Source organism: Acanthaster planci, linkage group LG03 (assembly GCF_054643075.1).
Source record: "Acanthaster planci isolate LZ-2023a linkage group LG03, COTS_SCS, whole genome shotgun sequence".
Classification (NCBI taxonomy): domain Eukaryota; kingdom Metazoa; phylum Echinodermata; class Asteroidea; order Valvatida; family Acanthasteridae; genus Acanthaster; species Acanthaster planci.
Window position 1 is genome coordinate 13,750,043 of NC_141779.1, and position 18,088 is coordinate 13,768,130.

General features: G+C 40.0%; 1 protein-coding gene across 1 annotated transcript; it reads right to left on the reverse strand.

The window, feature by feature from the left end:
- Window positions 1-53: 53 nt before the first annotated feature.
- LOC110973025 (23 kDa integral membrane protein-like) lies at window positions 54-17,281 on the reverse strand. Its single transcript, XM_022223418.2, has 11 exons — window positions 17,031-17,281; window positions 13,988-14,161; window positions 9,994-10,083; window positions 9,144-9,192; window positions 7,428-7,480; window positions 5,746-5,820; window positions 4,854-4,922; window positions 4,517-4,612; window positions 3,257-3,343; window positions 2,318-2,387; window positions 54-1,926 (listed from the first exon to the last, which is right to left on the reverse strand). Exons 2-11 carry the CDS (start codon window positions 14,042-14,044, stop codon window positions 1,889-1,891), a joined length of 684 nt encoding a protein of 227 aa, XP_022079110.1. The 5' UTR covers window positions 14,045-14,161; window positions 17,031-17,281; the 3' UTR covers window positions 54-1,888.
- Window positions 17,282-18,088: the final 807 nt, after the last annotated feature.

The following is an 18,088-nucleotide window of genomic DNA, read 5'->3' on the forward strand; positions in this document are numbered from 1 at the left end:
GAAAAAAGCTGTGTTAACGTATTGATATTATGCAACAGTCAGTAAACAAAGTGTGAAGAATATCAGTATTTTCTGTGTTTATTATTTTCTATGAGCTCTCTCCTCTAAGCTAAATTCATGATACAAGAACGAGCAACGTATTATATCAACGTGTACATACAATGTACATGATCACTTTCAAGGTAACAAATCAAAGCTCGGGCCCAACACACGGAACTATAAGAACATGAAAACGGTAATTATTATGCAACTCAACTTGTACGCATGTAGCAGAAAGTTCACTATAGCGGGGAAACAATGGAATGACATCATGGAATATTTCGTTCGTAACTTCTCCAAGACAAATAAGCCACGTTCGTGTCAAGTTTTTTCAGCTTCAACCGATGTAGCGTCTTTTTATCAGCAAGTCACTGTGGTGAACGGACTCGCCAAATATTTGGTGTCATTTGTAACTTGCAAATGATACAAAGATTTGTCACTTGCAAATGACACAAATCTATGTCTGCTTTACACACGGGATTACATATCTTTTCAGTATTTTTTGTTTGCATTTTCAATCACGTTTAAATATTACAAAATAAAAAGGAACCAAATGAATATGCAAAGAATAATGTTTAAAAAGACTATTTCACTTAAAAGACCAAAATAGCGACACTTTGTACCCCGATTTGACATTCCAAACACCCTGTTTGACTCATGCTATGCATCTGATACGCAAAGATTGCAACATTTTCGTTCTCTGTCTAGATAAATAACTCACAGGAAATTGGTATTTCGATTCAAATTTCGGTTCAAAGTACTGCAGAAAAACAACACATCAGACAAATAAAACAAAGATGCCGATAATGTCTGAGTACAACCTAGTTTCAATCTAAATAGAATTAAAGTAGCAAACAAATCATTTCTCCCTCCACATCGCACAAAAGCCACGCTTGGAAAGAATGTTGCAATGTAACTCACTAAAATTACTGCAATAAACACCGTCAGCTACAAACAGAACACACTTGAAGCAACCTCAAATTGCTCATGGAATACTTACATAGCTGCAAGACTATGCCAGATGTAATTAGGTAATGATACCTTTATTTCTGAGTATGATGTACAAACTCCACTTCTCAAATATTCATGTACTCTTACCTGGTGAGTTTGAAATGTTTAAGTCTTTTTTGTCACAAAATTTGAAAGGCTCACGCAATTCTGTTGATTCAATACTGTTCCAGATGGCCTAACATAGTTCTCAATTTCTGTTTCACCGGTTTTCAGGGCAGTTTGATGCCTTTTCTCAATACTGATTCATCTTTGTAAATTTCTGAGCAGCATTTTCTGTCATTTCAGGCAGACACCTCTCTGACTACGAACTTCATCACAGATGTGTGGACATTTTTCTCTATCAAATTATCTCGTCTTTTAGTGACTTGTTGTTCAGTGCATAACTTTAGACCAGTGAGCAAAGTGATACGTTTTGGTTGTTCAGAAGTTGAACAGAGCCCCCCACATGAACAATGTCATCCTGATAATGACATCAAGGCAACCCCTTCCCCCGCATTAAAGGAGAAGTACTGGAAATGTTGAAATTCACAAAGTGGCACTCCTTCATCAAGATTAACCCAAATGGGATGCTGAATACTTTTCCTTCATTTCAGTGTAGACAATTGTAAAAATATGTTCCAATCCCAAGAAAGATTCGCGTCGTTGTCCGACTAAATAAAACGACTAACAGTCATACGGTGAATTATTGTCGTTCGGTTTCGTGACACCACAACATTGGGCATCCAGACCTTTAAGCTGTTGTTGGCTTGTTCAATGTACCAGAAAGTTACTTTACTTGCAAACCCCTCTGAGTTCCCCTGCATGTTTGACCTTCACAGTGAGTTTAGAACCATTCTCCCTAGGCATAGCCACCTGTACTCCAAGCCTGTCTTCCTCCTGTGGGGGAAAAACACAATAAAAAAACACAGAGGGGCTAGTTTTACTGCATTCAAAACCGTCCAAATTTCCGCGTTCTGCCAATAGAGGGTGACATTACACTGCAGACTAGCTCTGCAGTTATAGTGTTACAAATATATCGAGGAACACAGGCGTCGTAAGGAGGGGGCAAAGTACTCATCAGCAACAAACTGATAAACCATTACTAAAGGAATGGGTCAATTTCAAGGTTTATCAAGGAAAATGGTCAATTTCATCGCCTTTCATCACTTTCTTTCCATTTCTCTGTTTCCTATTTTTATTTCTCTTTTTTTTTCTTGGGAGGAAAGCAATTGCCCCCTTTTTCCAAGACGCACATTAGCTGAAAAAAGGAGGAACGAAAAATTCAGACCTGGAATTGGCCGTACTCGAGTGGGCTTTTCTTCTCTGCCAAGGATACAGGAGACAATGATGCTGACAACCTGTAGTAACAATTAAAAAAATTCCGTGAAAAAGACAGGCAGATATTTGTGACCCACTCTGTGAAAATGAGTCTGCGGCCAGAGTCACTTTGAGTAAAAAGTCCTTTAGAATAATTTTGCACAGTGTAAATCAAGAGAAACCCGCTGCATTTTACACCATGGAGTATCCACTTTCATCAGGATACCAAACTGAGTGATACATCAAAACAAAAAACTCAATTTGCTCTTTACAATACAAATGAAAACTCGAAAAGTGGTTCTGGCGACTTAAGACTCATTTTCACAGACTGGGCCACATTTGGTCGTCAAACATCCCAAGAGATAATGTTGCCACTACTAGTGCACCCAACTCTGCTCACTACCCGCTGCCTGAATGAATGATTACCCAGTTACTTTCAGTAAACGGATGTGGCTGAACATGCGAGCTATTTATCAGACTTTGGACAATAAAAATGCAAATACACGTATACACAAAAATGAGAATCAGAAATCATCCACGGCGGGTGCTACGAAAACGTGACATCTGTTGAATTAGAAGAAACGATTCAGTGACTGACCTTCGAATTTTTGGAGGTAATTTTTTCGGTGGGTGGGGAACAAAATGATCGAATTTATTGGGCCAACATCGAAATTGTTCTAAGTTGTCTTCTTCAACTTTACTATTTAGCCCTCACCCTGAGTGGCGTCTTGGGGCCTTGTGTTGGGCGACTTCCCGATAAATAAATAAATGTGATAATGCAGATATAATGAATGTGTCTATGCACGCATGTACGATAACTTACTGTTGTCCCTCGGTAACTTTTGACGCCTACAATCATGATAGTGAAACAGGTGCTGAAAACTGAATTCTTCCGAATTCCTGCACATACCTGCAGAAAGGCGACAGCGCCCGCTACTGACGCAGAGATGACGATATTTTCGTTGATAGTCTGCTTCAGTTTGTCGTAACAGCCGATCTGAATTATAAGGACACAACCATGCGGACAGTGAACAAAACCGAACTTGGTAGTATTTCAGACTTTTCAGTCAATTAAAATACAGTACACTATCCTGGGTTTCGAAAATGAAGTGTTGAATCCAACACTTTATACAAGAGTGCGGTCAGTGACCACTCTTTGAAATTGTTAAATCCATCATTTAGAAAGGTTAACCTAGCATTTAAAATATCAGATCCAACATCTAAAGATTTAATTCAATAATATAAGTGTTACAATTCGACAGTTTCCACTTGGTATTATTACATCATCATTTAAAATGTTGAATTAACAGTTTAAATGCTGAATCTCAAATTAAAAATGCTGGATTTACCATGTAAAATGTTGTATTCAACACTTTCAAAGAGTGGTCACTGACCGCACTCTTGTAAGTGTTGGATTGAACACTTCACTTTTTGGCCTATACAGTTTCCCAGACTGAACTTGTGTTTTCAAAATCGATGCCTGGACCTTAAAAATACTAGTAATAATGATAATACAGTGTAATCCCGGGAATGAAATGAATTAGATGGCTGTGAAAAATCACCACGCACTCGTATCCAATTTTCTACCAAAGGACACTATCCACAAGTATTAGGCCGAATCGGAATTACTTGGCTGTGGCTTGAAATTGCACACAACTATATGGGAACTGGCCGCAGCCACTACCACAGAGTTGTGCATATTCTTAGTCCATAGCTGGGTAATTCGGACACTACCTGAATCAATCTGTGGCAAAATAGGAAAAAAAGAGCACAGTGCAGTGGTAGCTGCCGTGATCAACGCCGAGCGTTGTTCGGTGAGTACGCCTGAAGAATTCCGCCAAGAAACAGTTTCATGGCCGTGAGCCAAAAACTCTCGCTAGCTAAAGTAGAAAATTCTGTGCCGACGATTTAGCATGTTCGACGAGTAAGCAAGGAAATTTGGCTTATGCATGCTGGCACCACCTAACTTGAGACTCCTTGAGAGCAAGGAATGGTTAACACTGCGCAGCATGGTCTGTAGATGGAAAAGCCTTGACACCGGGCTCATTGGTAGCGAGGCTATTTCTCGTAATATGACTATATAACTCTAACCCCCCCTTTTATTACAAGTGCAATGCTTTGGAGGTATTAAAAGCCGTAATATGCCGCCAAGACTTGTACAAGGGCTTACTTTGAAAGCTTCTCCAGACGAGTCACGGCACGAGGGAGGGACGATTAAAGAAGCCAATGTGGTCTCGCCCGGACTGTTGAAACCACAGCAAGTAAACTGCAAAGAAATACAATGAGTGGAAAAGGACCGTTAATTCATCTATCCCAAAGTAGAGAACTACCGAAACATAGCAATGCTGTGACGACCACCAATTTCACAGTCAAGGATTACGAAACCGATGTGCGCTTGTTCTGGTTGGCTAAAGAAAACTTAACTTTTGCCCTTCATGTCTAAATGCACAACGATCCGCTGTACAGCTGTCAGGTTTTGAGGAAGTCAGAATAAACCAGTGGCCTACCTGCTGCTGAATGATGTTCACGCTGTTTGCATCCAATGTGTTCCATCCAAATGAGAGAAAGTAAACAATCTATAAGCGCAAAAATAATACTGTGCTTGAAAAAGCAGTGAAAGAAAAGTTCAGGTGACAAGTACTGGGCCTCAAGTGGGCCGCAAACTGCAGTGTGACGACATGAAAGGTATGTATCCTTACTTTATTTTCCTCTCATGTACTACATGTCATTGCCTTTCAGTTATTGAAATCAAATTACTTCAAGTACCTTAAAGGGTCCATGAAATGTAATAATTTTACTAAAGCCCTTGAAAATGCACCTTTGTTTTCAACTTACCTTATTTTCAATTTCTGTTTTGTATTTTGACAATTTTGTGGTTTTATGCTAATGCAAAGTTTCATAATTGATATAAATGAGCCAAACTGTGATGTCAAACCGGGGAGAAAACCTAAATCTTCCATTGATATGTGCACAGAAAAATGCAGTTATTTTTTGATATTTTACCGTTGTAAATATCCCTTTCTTTGCAATCGTGAAAGTACTGGAGAATGAGCCACTGGAAAGGAGAAAACTTTTTCATGGATGTTTTCAATGAGCAACTTTTTTGGGTTCACAATTTGATCCAAAAAGGGACAAGATACTGATCAGTGTGTATTCTGTGAATGATCACAGTGCCGTCTGTGGTCCAATGAGGCTTGGACAATTTCGAAGTGATTTTTAAAAGGGCAGTTTTCACTACTCTTTAACTCCCGAAAAGATGTCAAGCAGTTTTTATACATATAAAGATAGAAGGAAGTGTGTGTGTCAAAGGAAAAAAATCATTGCAGGGACCCTTAGAAAAGCCATCGACCAAACTTAGTTTCTCCCCTTTCCTGTACATGATGAAAAAATTTCACCCACCTTTTCTTCCAACTGCCAGATGAGGATGGCTCCAGTAACCTCCAGGATGACAAGGATTATCAGTATGCCAGCATACTATGGAGAAAACCATGGACAGAAACAAATACGAATCATGACTTGTGACAGTTGTTTGTGCTTCATGCGTGCAAACCTGTTACAGTGACATGGTTTTGAAAAAGAATGTTTGTTGGGTTGTTGGGGTGTTACGTTTGTTTGTTGGGTTGTTGAGTTGTTTAATTTATACTTGTGTTGTTTGGTTTACTTTCTTTCTGTTCTGATGAGACACAAGCGCTGTTTTTATTGGAAATCGTATGTCTGGTTTAAGCCAGAAGCTGTGATTGAATGACTAGCATTGGCCACCTTCATTCATAGAAGCTATTTATAAGTGGCATACGGTGACGTGAAAGAGTCTTTAACACAGGCGCAACCTTGCTTTTGTTCCATGAAGGCGAACAGCGATTGTGACGGTGTCATGTTTCCGCCCCCAGGAAGATCACGGTTCCTTTGAACCACAGATCTGGGTATGGAGTACAGCTGCTGCCTAATGTATTTGTATCGTGTAATAGCTATCGAGTGTTGCGGAAAATGTACTGGTACCTATCTTGGCATTTGGGGGCAAATTTCTAAGAATAGCAAACACCCATCCGCAACGAATTGAAAAACCAGGGTCAATTATTGTTTTCAAAACAAGCAAATTGGCTACTTTCATTTTGTTTCAGATTTTGCCCCATTTTCACTTTGTCGACCTATTTTAGGGGAGAGAGAGCTCTCCCTCCCCCCGCTGCTACAACGCCCATAAAGATACGGTACATTCACACAAACACATACTAATTTTATACCAAAAGATTGATCTCATATTGTGCAATGTTTAGAAGGGAAGAGTATTGTTTACATTGTGGTTTTGAGTTTACTCTTGCAAACGACATCGTTGTTGGTAAATCATTCTTCAGTCCCACACTATGCTTTGTTGGAAATTGACGACTGAAGACGCCTTTCAATCCAGTTTGTAAGTGAGACGCCACCTCAGTTTAAACCACACCCACTGCACATGCACTGCACATAGTTACATGCAATGATCGCCGTTTACATGAAACCACGGATTTCGAACCTTAAGTTAACGTGCAAATCATTACTTGCGAACCAGACAGACGCTATTTCAGCGTGTGTCAGGGTCCGTCTGCGCAAGTTGCGGAGAGGATGCACTATAAAAGAATGAAACGCCAAAAATAGATGCGAATACCGAACCGGATACTGTACAAAAACACGCAGATATTATATGGAAAGGTGCCTTAAAACCGAAGATATGGCGCGGTCGCGTTTGGGTATCAATGGCTGAAAAAGACAAAAATCTTCTAAGCCAGACTCAATACTCTTTAACGGGATAGGTTTGCCGACTGACAGTAACTCGTATGCATGCGCATCTTCACTTATTTATTATTTGCTTTCACCCTTGAAGTGTCTGATAAGTCCTCTTACAAAATACAACATCGAAAACAACAATGAGAGTCTTTTAAGACGATCAGTCCCGGCAAACATACCGGTCCCATGTGACCAGTCTGACATTGTTTGCATCAATTTGAGCATGCGCTCATTAGCCAAGTGCCATGCAAGCAAGAGCCGACCAGTCACGCGGGGCTCACGTGTCAGCGGCCACCATGAGTCTCAGTGTCTCCTGTACTCACTGTCTTCAGGAGGCAAGGGTTCTTTTTGAAGGCACCACAACAGCCCAAAAAGCCTGCAAAGAAAAAGCCAAATGTAATCATCACTGGAGGACGGTTTCTAAATCCCGTACTCTTCAAGCTGGTAGGGAACGCATCCCTTAAATGTTCACTCTATGGCATTTGCAAGTAAAATTGCAAGTTTAAATATCGTACTTAATGACGGCCGATGAAAACGACAATATAGATCTCTCTCCGAAGATGCCATCTATGGAGGAAACTGAAACTTACTGCAAAATCGCGCAATCAGGACTGACGCGTGTATGCAGAGTGCAAAATGTTCCATTCATTCGTGCGTATTGATCCAATTATCTTCGTAACACGGCACAGTTGATGTGCGTCACGAAAAATTGACGCTCAAAATCCTGATGCACGAAGCAATGGTTTTCCCACATGACGTCACTTGACGGCCAAAGGCAGTTCAGGAAACGTTCCAAGTCCGTGGCGGCGCAGGAATTTTGCGAATGTGCGATTTTCGATTGGCAATTTTCATGTACGACAGAATGCTGAGAGACTTGGAATGTGCGCGCGTTTCCACGCACATTTGTGTAAATTGAACATTGACCGTCAAAGATCACGTGACTGAAATTCCTCTACAGGAAGCGACCCCATTTTGAGTGAGGTCTATGCCTTACATCTTTAAGATTAAAGTTACTCCTCACCAGAGCTAAATGTTCAACCCCCCCCAAAAAAAATCACTTTCAATACAAAAGCTCATGTGAATTAAATTCTCGGCCAAAAATGTGTCAATGAATTAGTAATACCATGCATTCGTTTTCGAACGAAAATGAACGAACACTCAAATCCCCGTTTCTGTTTAACAAAGACAATTCTATTTCGAAGAGGGTAAATTCAGTCGTATAGAGTCGGCGTTCAATTTCCCGATATTGCACTAGTTTGGCATTCATTTTGGCGCGAAATTGAATGCACCTCTGCAATCCTGCATTCATCTTAAATTTAACTCAATCTATTTTGCAAAATGTGCTGGCGATTTCGCGCGAAGTACTATTTAACGTATGCCTGGTCAAGAATTTGAATTCACTTGTGTGCCAACACAAGTTAAATTCTTAGAAATGTTTAGTTGATTGGTTAAATGTTTGAATATTCGTGACTGAAATAGACCATTCATGTTGTCATTGGAACCTACCGACTATGGGAAACCTATAAACATCGGCGCTTAGGGAATCGTCCTTCTTGTGCTGCGTTTCAATCAAAGAAACCTTCTTTTTTTACAGTTTGATTACAAACTCTACATGAGTAACAGGAAATATATTGTCAAATGGTGTCACGATTTGTGTAACCTTGTATATTCTAATCAAATTGAACATATATTTTGTGATTTTAAATTACAGCAAATGAAAATAAACACTCACTTTCGAAGGGTCACAGTATAAAAGACAGATGTTCAGCGAATAATAATGCACATTAATTTGTTGTAATTGGCAAGGAATACTTCAATCCAAAATCCCAGTCACGTATTTGTAACCTCTTTAAGGAAACGTAATGCATATTCATAGATATGAAGGATGCAAAACGAAGTCGAACGCTTGTTATTGCTAAAATGAAACTAGGTCGTTTTCAAAATCTACGCTAAATTGAAATGTCATTTTACAAATTAGATCGCGCATTTTCTGAAATTGGCCGGGAAAACCTATATTAATTTAATTAAAGAACACTTACCTATGATAAAGAGACAACCGCCCACTCCGATAGCAACATAGCAAATAACCTGAAACCAAAAATCAAAAAGAGAATTAAACCATTTTGAAAGTTTCACCACTGTGAAAATTACCCCCTCAGGAGTTGAGTCTTCTCCTTAGCTCCAAAGAGATAAATATTATAAAAACATATAGGTGTTAATAAACCCCATTTCATTGGTTATTTAGTATGTAAATTCAAAGCAAGTGTCAAAAGTTTCCCGAAATTAATCAATTACAAATTGGGAGCTCATTTTTTTGATAATTGGATTAGTAAAAAACGAGAGGGTCGGCGTTCACGTTCGTTGTGAACACACTCTCGTCAAGCGCTTACGCCCTCTTGGCGGGAAGCATGATCACTGAAAAAAAAACTTTTCCCGGCAAAAGGACGTATGTATGCAGCTGTTTCATCTTAATTAATGAAATATAAGAATTTCGTTGCAAACAGTTTTTAAAACAAAATTCTCAAGTCGTTTAATAAGTTGTTCAAAGGTTGCTTTTTTTTACAGCTTGTGTTGATTTTTAGTAAATTTTATCTGTTTTTACTACATAAAGAGAAAGTGTTTCTTACGCCCTTTTGCCGGGAACACGACATCTAACCTCCGACTGATATACTGTGCCGAATCCAGGGATGAGTCGTTTTCATTCATAATAAATTAATAATTTGTTCTCTGGGCTTTGCCTGAATTTTAACCTTGATTTTGAACTTGTTAGCCAGACAATAATTAAATTATTTACACCTTATTACAGGAACATCAAACCACAGGCTAACGACCCAATTATCCAAGTATTTCAGAGAGGTCATTGAAATAAAATCACTTTCCCTGCCTCACCTGTGTTCCTTCTAGAATCTTCAGAAAGGCCGGGAGCTCTGGGGCGACAAGGACGTAAGCTCCGACGATGATTAAGGCTGTGCCAATCAGCTGTCGAGGAAGAAATTACAAATTAACCAACTAGCCAATGGGCAGCCGCGGTCAGACATTTTCACACCCCTTGATATGATTTAGCTTAATGTATACAGACCTAAAACAACCACGAATTCAAATGTACATGCACCAGTTATGGCTGGCCTGGTTGTGGATCGCATTTTCGCACGTCGCGATTAACGCCCGTAAAGCCGGTTCATACTGCAGACGAATATGAAAGCGAAGCGAATTTGACGTCACAAAAGATGTCATGGAGGGGCGAGCCAACCTAGTTCACATGCTGGGAGTATTTCGGTGTCCCCGGCCAACACAGCGTAGGTCCAATATCCGGAGCTAGATTGCGTTTGTTTCATTACATTTTGAAAATAAAGGGGTCTGCACTGAAAAAAGTCCTTTTGTGACAATGGTATTTAAGACTGTAGACCTACTGTGAGTGAGTTCCTATAAGGAGGTACAAAAGGGTGGGTAATTTCATAATATCCTGCTGGCAATCAACGAATCGCCGTCCCTGACGGTTCATGATTTCTGAATAAAATGTAAACCAGCATTTCCGCGACTGAGGTCCTATTTTCTAATAATGAACAAGGTATAGAGGAGTGGGCAATATCCTGCTGGCAATCACAGATTCTTCGTCTCCGACGACGGTTGATGATTTTTGAAGAAATGTAAACATGCACAAATTCCGCTGGACGCTTGTGCAAGTGTATTTATATATTGTACTAGCTTTCTCGAGGCTGACAGCCCCTGAACTTATGTTGCCCTGTTTCACTTCGAGTCGTCGCAATAAATTTTGCAATTTTTGTCTTTGGGTAAACATGGCAAACATTACCATACACGACGTGAAGCACGACGACAGTAAACTTAATTTCGTTCTACCTCTTGTAAATGGGTTCAAATCTTGACTGATAGCCTCTGTAAAGTGACGATCCATGTGACACGCTCATTGCCATTTCAGGATGCCTCATCAATTATCCATCGACATCTTCTGATTATTCTTTTGCTGATTATTCAGGTTTTAGCTTACTTGTTGGAAAAGAGATTTATCAGTTTTTGCCCCGTTTGGTTTCAGCTCCACAGTCAGACTATACACCGGGATGAAGAGCTGTCAACTGCATTAAGGGGACGACTTTTAATTTAGCAGAACCTATTCATCGAAAGACAGGCATCGAAAGACATGCTTACGAAATCGGACGACTTTGCTCCAAAGTGTTTATCACCAAATTTCACAACCGCATTTTTGTATGTAATTCATTTTGGATAGAGCTGCCGGGTACAAAGTGAGGCCTGCTGGGCGCATCATTGTTTGTGCCACTGATCTCCATTATGATGGCACAAACCTTTTGAAAACTTGATGTACGGCTTCTGTACACAGCTATTGCATGTCTACATCTGTATTCCAAAAAGATGCGTCGACCGCACAGACATACAAAAGCGTTTGTCAGTGGTCAACACAGTCGATGCCGCAGCGCCGAAAACCTTGACGCAAAATCAGTAAATTAGTGTTTACTTTGATCGGTGTAAAACCCAGCCCGTTGAGCTCTGCAGCCCATCGATCATACTTAATACTGTCAGGAAGCCAGTGTGTTTTTATTCTTTTCCTCCATGATTTTGCTTCTTCTACACGAAAGCAATATATTCCCACCGATACGCGTTTCTGTTTATGTTAAAGACTCAATGACAAGAATGATTTATGCAAAATCCGTTCTTCTAAAGAGTATGAAATAATGAGACATCCTTTTGATGTACCTGCATGTTTCCTGTTCAAAATATTATGACCCATTCTGGTCGTTACAAATGGGGGTGTTCTTGTAACGACAGTATTGAGTCTAATTGCTCTTGTGTCATCGTCATTGGCTGTCCATCGAGGTTGATGAAAGCACGGTGCACAATTTCCTCAATAACTGCAGACAGTCATGCCTGGTCGTAAATCCTGGGATGATGGGGGCATATATCCCCACAAATTTTTGAGAGGGGGGTGGGCTATTGAATCATCCCCCCACACACTTTTTTGTGTTCAGCAAATATTAGTGCGTTGTGAAGAGTTCTTGAGACTTTTTAAGACTAAAATGCATTCAATACCACTCTAAAAGGGAAAACAATTTTAATTAAAAAGCCATAAATATGCCCTTTTGAACACATAATTACAGATATATAAAAACATCATACATATCCACATCTAGAGTCATATTGTGTCCCCCCACCTCTCCCATCCCCAACCCCTCCCCCTTTCCTGCACAGATTTACGCCACTGCAAACACAGAACCGGCAAAATCCCGACAATGAAGCAAGTAAAAAAAAATCATTTTGCCCAAGATGAATTCACTCTTTGGTGAGGGAAATTTGCATCAATCAGCTTGGACAAACGGCAACACGGAGATTGTACGGTAAATCGGATGCACAGGGCATGCCAACACTGAAAAAAATCGAGTTTCATGGCACGGTCCTTTAATAACGCTGATCATTTGAATTTTCAGAAAACGAAACACCCCTTTACAGGCTTTGAGGAAGAAAAATCTTGTCAGAGATAACACCCAATATCTCATCACAATACTGACGACAACAAACATTGTGTGGACGCAAAACAATTGGGGGGAGGGGTTGAGGGAACCAATTCTGGGAATATATTTTTTTAGGCTTTGCGATTTTTCTGAGATGTGAGGCTACATTTTGGGAGTGGGGCCTTGGGAAGGGAAAGAAAATAAAATGTTTTTCTCCCCACACTTTAAAACTACGCTTTCGAAGAGGGTATGGTGCTAATTGCGTCCCCCCATCCCAATCAGCTCAATTCAGCTGAGATTTAATCCTCAACCATCGTGTGCCGAAACGGGCTGAAACAACAAGAAACAAAACAAGAAAATCTTTTATTTTGGCCGATCGACGCCCTCAGTTCAGAGAAACAATAATGACGCGCTGGGAGACTTTAGGGAAACGACCGGTACTCGGGCCCACTGCCCCGCAGGGTCAAGGATCCGTCTGCTACATACTGAGCTAGCGGTGATATCATTACATATGGGGCTGGTTAACCACCTTGCATTTCGGGGTAACATTTAACCAAGTCACACGGCTACAGAGCTTCACCTGAAAACTCCGATGCTTGAAGATATACCTACAAATTCACCTGAAATCTGCGGCTTAGCATGACAGTTGCTTGCATGTGACGACAGGGGGGGGCTAGATCAACGGTTTTCTTCTCTGTATAAAGTTCCAAATAAATTTTAAATTGGAAAGCCCTGGTCCTAGCGAAGAGACAAAAAATGATATATTCTGACTCTGTGGTGTACTATTACTGTAACTGGGACCTCTAAAACAAAATTTCGTAAAAGTGATTTTCCATCATTCCTTTGAATTATATACTCCTAATAACTTTGGAACCAAATTAATTTTGGATTTTTATTTTTTGATTCACTCTGATATCAAGCAATAATGACATTCCATTACGGGAGAATACATTTTAGTGGACCACTGTTGCGGTTCAATCTCCAGTAATCTTTGCCAAGCTTAATGAAGGAAAAATTCTCTCCGGGGGCGACAAAGTTCGGTGGAACTTTAAATACAATTGTCCGATCATTAAAATGATCAAATTTCATTTCTTTGTCCCCATGAGTATCAGTGGCTGGGATGACATCGTTGCAACATTAAAATTATGAAAAAAAAATCCAAAAGCTGAAGCCAATATCTCGAATCGACAAGTAGGCCTATAGTTTTCAATAAGAGTGAGTAGTTTTTGATCACATGACTCAGCATGCTTATGCGTTTGATGGCAAAAGACCAAAAGACGGAATGACAAACGGCAATTGACCCAAAAGGGAGTCATACATGGTAAAACTCCCAAATTAGAAAGAGCGACGAAGCGGTAGACGTGGCATAATACTGGGGAGGAGGCAAACGCAACATGGCTTACCCAAAAGATGAAGTTCTCAATGAATAGCAGAACCCTGAAGCAGCCAGCTAGCCCCATGTTGGGCGACCAATGCCGTCCCACCCCGTAACAGCACAGAAACTATGTGTAGATAAACGTTTAGGCACCTGTTGTCACACACTAGCCACAACTATTTTCCCTCGACTGGACGGATTTCTGACGATTTTGACGAGAAAGAAAATGGGTGAATTTCATAAACGTGAACCACAAGTTCTCGACTGCTGAACAAAAATGATAGGACCCATAGGCCCCCTACTTCTAAACTAACTTCAGGGTATTGTCTTGTTGCGGTCATGGACGAATTGACATCCACTGTGGCAGTGCTCCCCTACAGCTTTTTTCAACAAAACGATATCCACCCCTGCATGGGCAACTGTGATCAGCTATATACGTGCACTTAAGCAGGGTTCAGCTTGCCGCACATATTGTAAACGTTGCCATGGTTGCAATACAGGAACTTTCTATTATAAATCTTACAATGATTGCATGCGGCAGGTGACGTTATAAATTGAACTTGTGGGGACTAGCCAAGTGCTTTGTATTCGTAAGCTGATAGCTTCATTGCTTCAGTCGACGAATTCAGGAAACGACACACAAAAGCTGCGAAGTCTGCATTTACTATACAGTCGTTTCTCTTCGCACCACCTGTGATGACAATTGAAGCTACATGTATGGATAAATGATGTAACTATAAGCACGAAATTTTGCACTTAAAATATTTTACGTGAGGATTACATCGTTTAAGGTGACAGGAGTGTAAGTGTGAATACAAAAACGCTATAGAAATCATACTTTTCTAGGCCTACTCAACGGAATAATTATTAAAAGTCATTTCACGTAAATACCAGACATTATGTGTCACTGGTCAAAAATCTTTTTTTTTCATAATTTGTAGGATGAAAAGACTTGGGGTACAGGTAAACAAATAGACTTTTCAAATCCATTCGTAGCCTTTTGCCATGAAAACAGCTCATTTTGTGTTTTGGCATTTTAGGCCGACTTAGGGGTCTGAAAAAACTGGTTGATACTTTACATTTAAAACTCCACCTAACCAAAATGCAAAGATATTTCATAAATCCATTTATATCGCTTTTAAGTACCATCCTTACCTCTGCTTGAGACAAAAAATATTGCTTTAAGTGTCACCCTTATGCTCGTTTAACAGCTTGCATAAAAGCAGGTTTTGAGAACTTACAAAATTGACATTTTTAGCCTATTTTCCCCTTGAAAACGTCAACTTGCCAGGGGTCTCAGAATATTTTCCTTTTGGTTGTGATTAGAGCCAACATCCTGGGCAATCCTGCTGTGACAGTATTGCCTGGAATATGTTCATTTTTCACAAAACAGAAAGTTGCATTTTGAGTCAATAATACAAAAAGAAAGGTTCGCTTTAGTGATTGTGGCACCGTTTTTATGTCTGTTGAGAAATGGAAACACAATAAAATTAGTTCTAAAAGACGCTGAGTGACCTGAATCACCATTTGTTATATTGCATTGACAAAGATGGTTAGAGAAGCACACACTTTAAGAGGGTGCAGGTTGGGACGGGGGTTTAATATTCAATATATGAAAGCAAATGTAATCCCAGACAAAGAAAAAGCTCTGTCTGCAGGTTGAGCTTTAAAGAAACGTTCACAGTCAAAGCATTTCAACGAAAAACAAAAGGGTTTCCTAAATGAAATGTTCAACCTTACAGAAGTGCATGGTCAAAATGTAAAATACTGCGCAACAATAAAGATACACAAGGAAACACACAGTGCAACAGATTTAAGCTATTTCAGCCAAATTGCGTCAAATGTCAGACAAGTGGCAGCGACATTGGAGAATGGAGAGAGAGATCACATACTGCTGGTTTCTGTTCTTGAGGCAGTTGGTCTGAAGCATCCAACGTTTCACCAAAAAAGGAAAATGCAGAAAAGTCATATGTACTGTTAAAAAAGGCATACAACCTCTGTTATGCATTTGGTTTATATATAAGATCACCGTCATCAAAAATCTCAGGCTCAATTATCTATTCACGCAAAATATACATGGTTTTATAAATATTGCTTTTATATTTCCACCAATTCAACTCCAATGAAGCTTTGCCTGAAATGTGGAAAGTGCCGACAGAAGGGCAAAAATCGTTTTGGCCAGTGAGAAATTTAGGTTTTTTGGCTCACTTAGGTTTTAAGGCCAAGATGTTTTTTTTATCCCTTTCGCGTATCCCAACAGATTTGTGTGAATTGTTGGGTTTCTTCTTTGTTGGAGGACAACAATTTTGACAATGAGTGGCAGGGAGGTGACACAGAGACTGCGGGAGGGCTACTGTACATGTACATGGGGCAACCCATATGCAGCAAGGTATGAGACGGAGAGAACCCCCCCCCACCCTGTTTTGTGTTGGTCATTGTCTCGCAGGAATCTGGGGAATTCCTTTCAGACATCTTGGGGGGGATGTGTTAAGTAACAATAGTCTGGAATGTGTATAGGGATTGGACATATGGGGGGGTACCCCTCGGTCTCATTTCTTGCTGGGTATAGGGCAACTTGTAAAAAGTACTCTTGCACTATAGGTGTCTACTTGCAATGGGAGTCATACATGTACCAGTACAAATGTCATATGGTAACAACAACCCTACTTAGTAGGGCAAATCATGGGCTAGGGCTTGGTGGGATACGAGGTTTTATTAGGTTTTCATTACTCATTTTACTCAGTTGTTTTTGTCTCAAGCAGAGGCAAGGATGATACTTTAAAGTGATATAAGTAAATCTGTGAATTTTGCATTTTGTTCAGGTGGACTTTTAAACCAGTTTTCAGTCGGCCTAAAATGCAAAAAACACAAAATGAGCTGTTTTCATGAAGAAGGGCTACGAATGGATTTAAAAAGTCAATTTTGTTTACCTGCACCCCGAGTCATTAAATTCTACAAAGTATGAAAAAAAATGTTTTTGAGCGTGGACACGTGTGGTTTTTACGTGAACAGACTCTTAAATATTGTAGATGCCTCATTGCTAAATCACGTATTATATCAATTTCACCTACCGTAACTAGAAATGCGACGGCTCTCCCTTGTGTTTATGTAAACCGAGAGAAATTAAAGATGGTTGATAATCGATCGCACACGTAGGCAGCCAAATCGTTAACAGTTGTCTTTATCAAATCCCAAACTGATTTGGAAAGATTGGCAGGGAACTTTAAATCATTGGCCGTGTACGCGAGTGTTATTTTTAGTTAAGAATCAGTTTTTGCGTATTATAAGTTCTGAGCGCGTGTTGATACGCACGAAGGCGCAATCCTTGGATACCATACACTCTCATGCGCAGAATACTGAAAAAATAAATAGGGTTAGTGCTCTTTATGTCAATTGCCCAGCTTTCGGTAACTGTGTACCTTCGTCAGGGCAAGTGTGAACTGAATCTGTTCGCCCTGACGAAGGTACATAGTTATCGAAAGCTCGGCAATCGAAATTAAGAACACAAACTGTATTTTTTTCTAGTCAGTAACTTTTTAGTTAAAAATCCGTTTTTGCGTATTATAAGTTCTGAGCGCATGTTGATACGCACGAAGGTGCAATCCTTGGATACCATAAACTCTCATGCGCAGAATACTGAAAAAATAAATAGGGTTAGTGCTCTTAATGTCAATTGCCCAGCTTTCGGTAACTGTGTACCTTCGTCAGGGCAAGTGTGAACTGCATCTGTTCGCCCTGACGAAGATACACAGTTATCGAAAGCTTGGCAATTTAAATTAAGAACACAAACTGTATTTTTTCTAGTCAGTATTTTGATCACTGTGCATGCTACGCAGCCCTTTCATAATTAATCTCATGCGTAGATTTTGCGATAGCCATAGGCCTAGACACATCGAAGGAAGCATTCTTTATCCATAATGATCACACAATAAAGATTTCTTTTGCTTGTGGAGTCATTTACGTCTAAATAAACAAGGACTAACTAGAAACGATAAGCCCGCAATTTTTACTGCCGTTTGCCAGTGTTTGTTTTGTCGTATATTTCGATGCGCGTCAGGGGTGACGGCGATTAGCTTATCATGAGCAGACAACTAAGTGGGAGACACAGGTTCCCAATTCACTTCGGCCA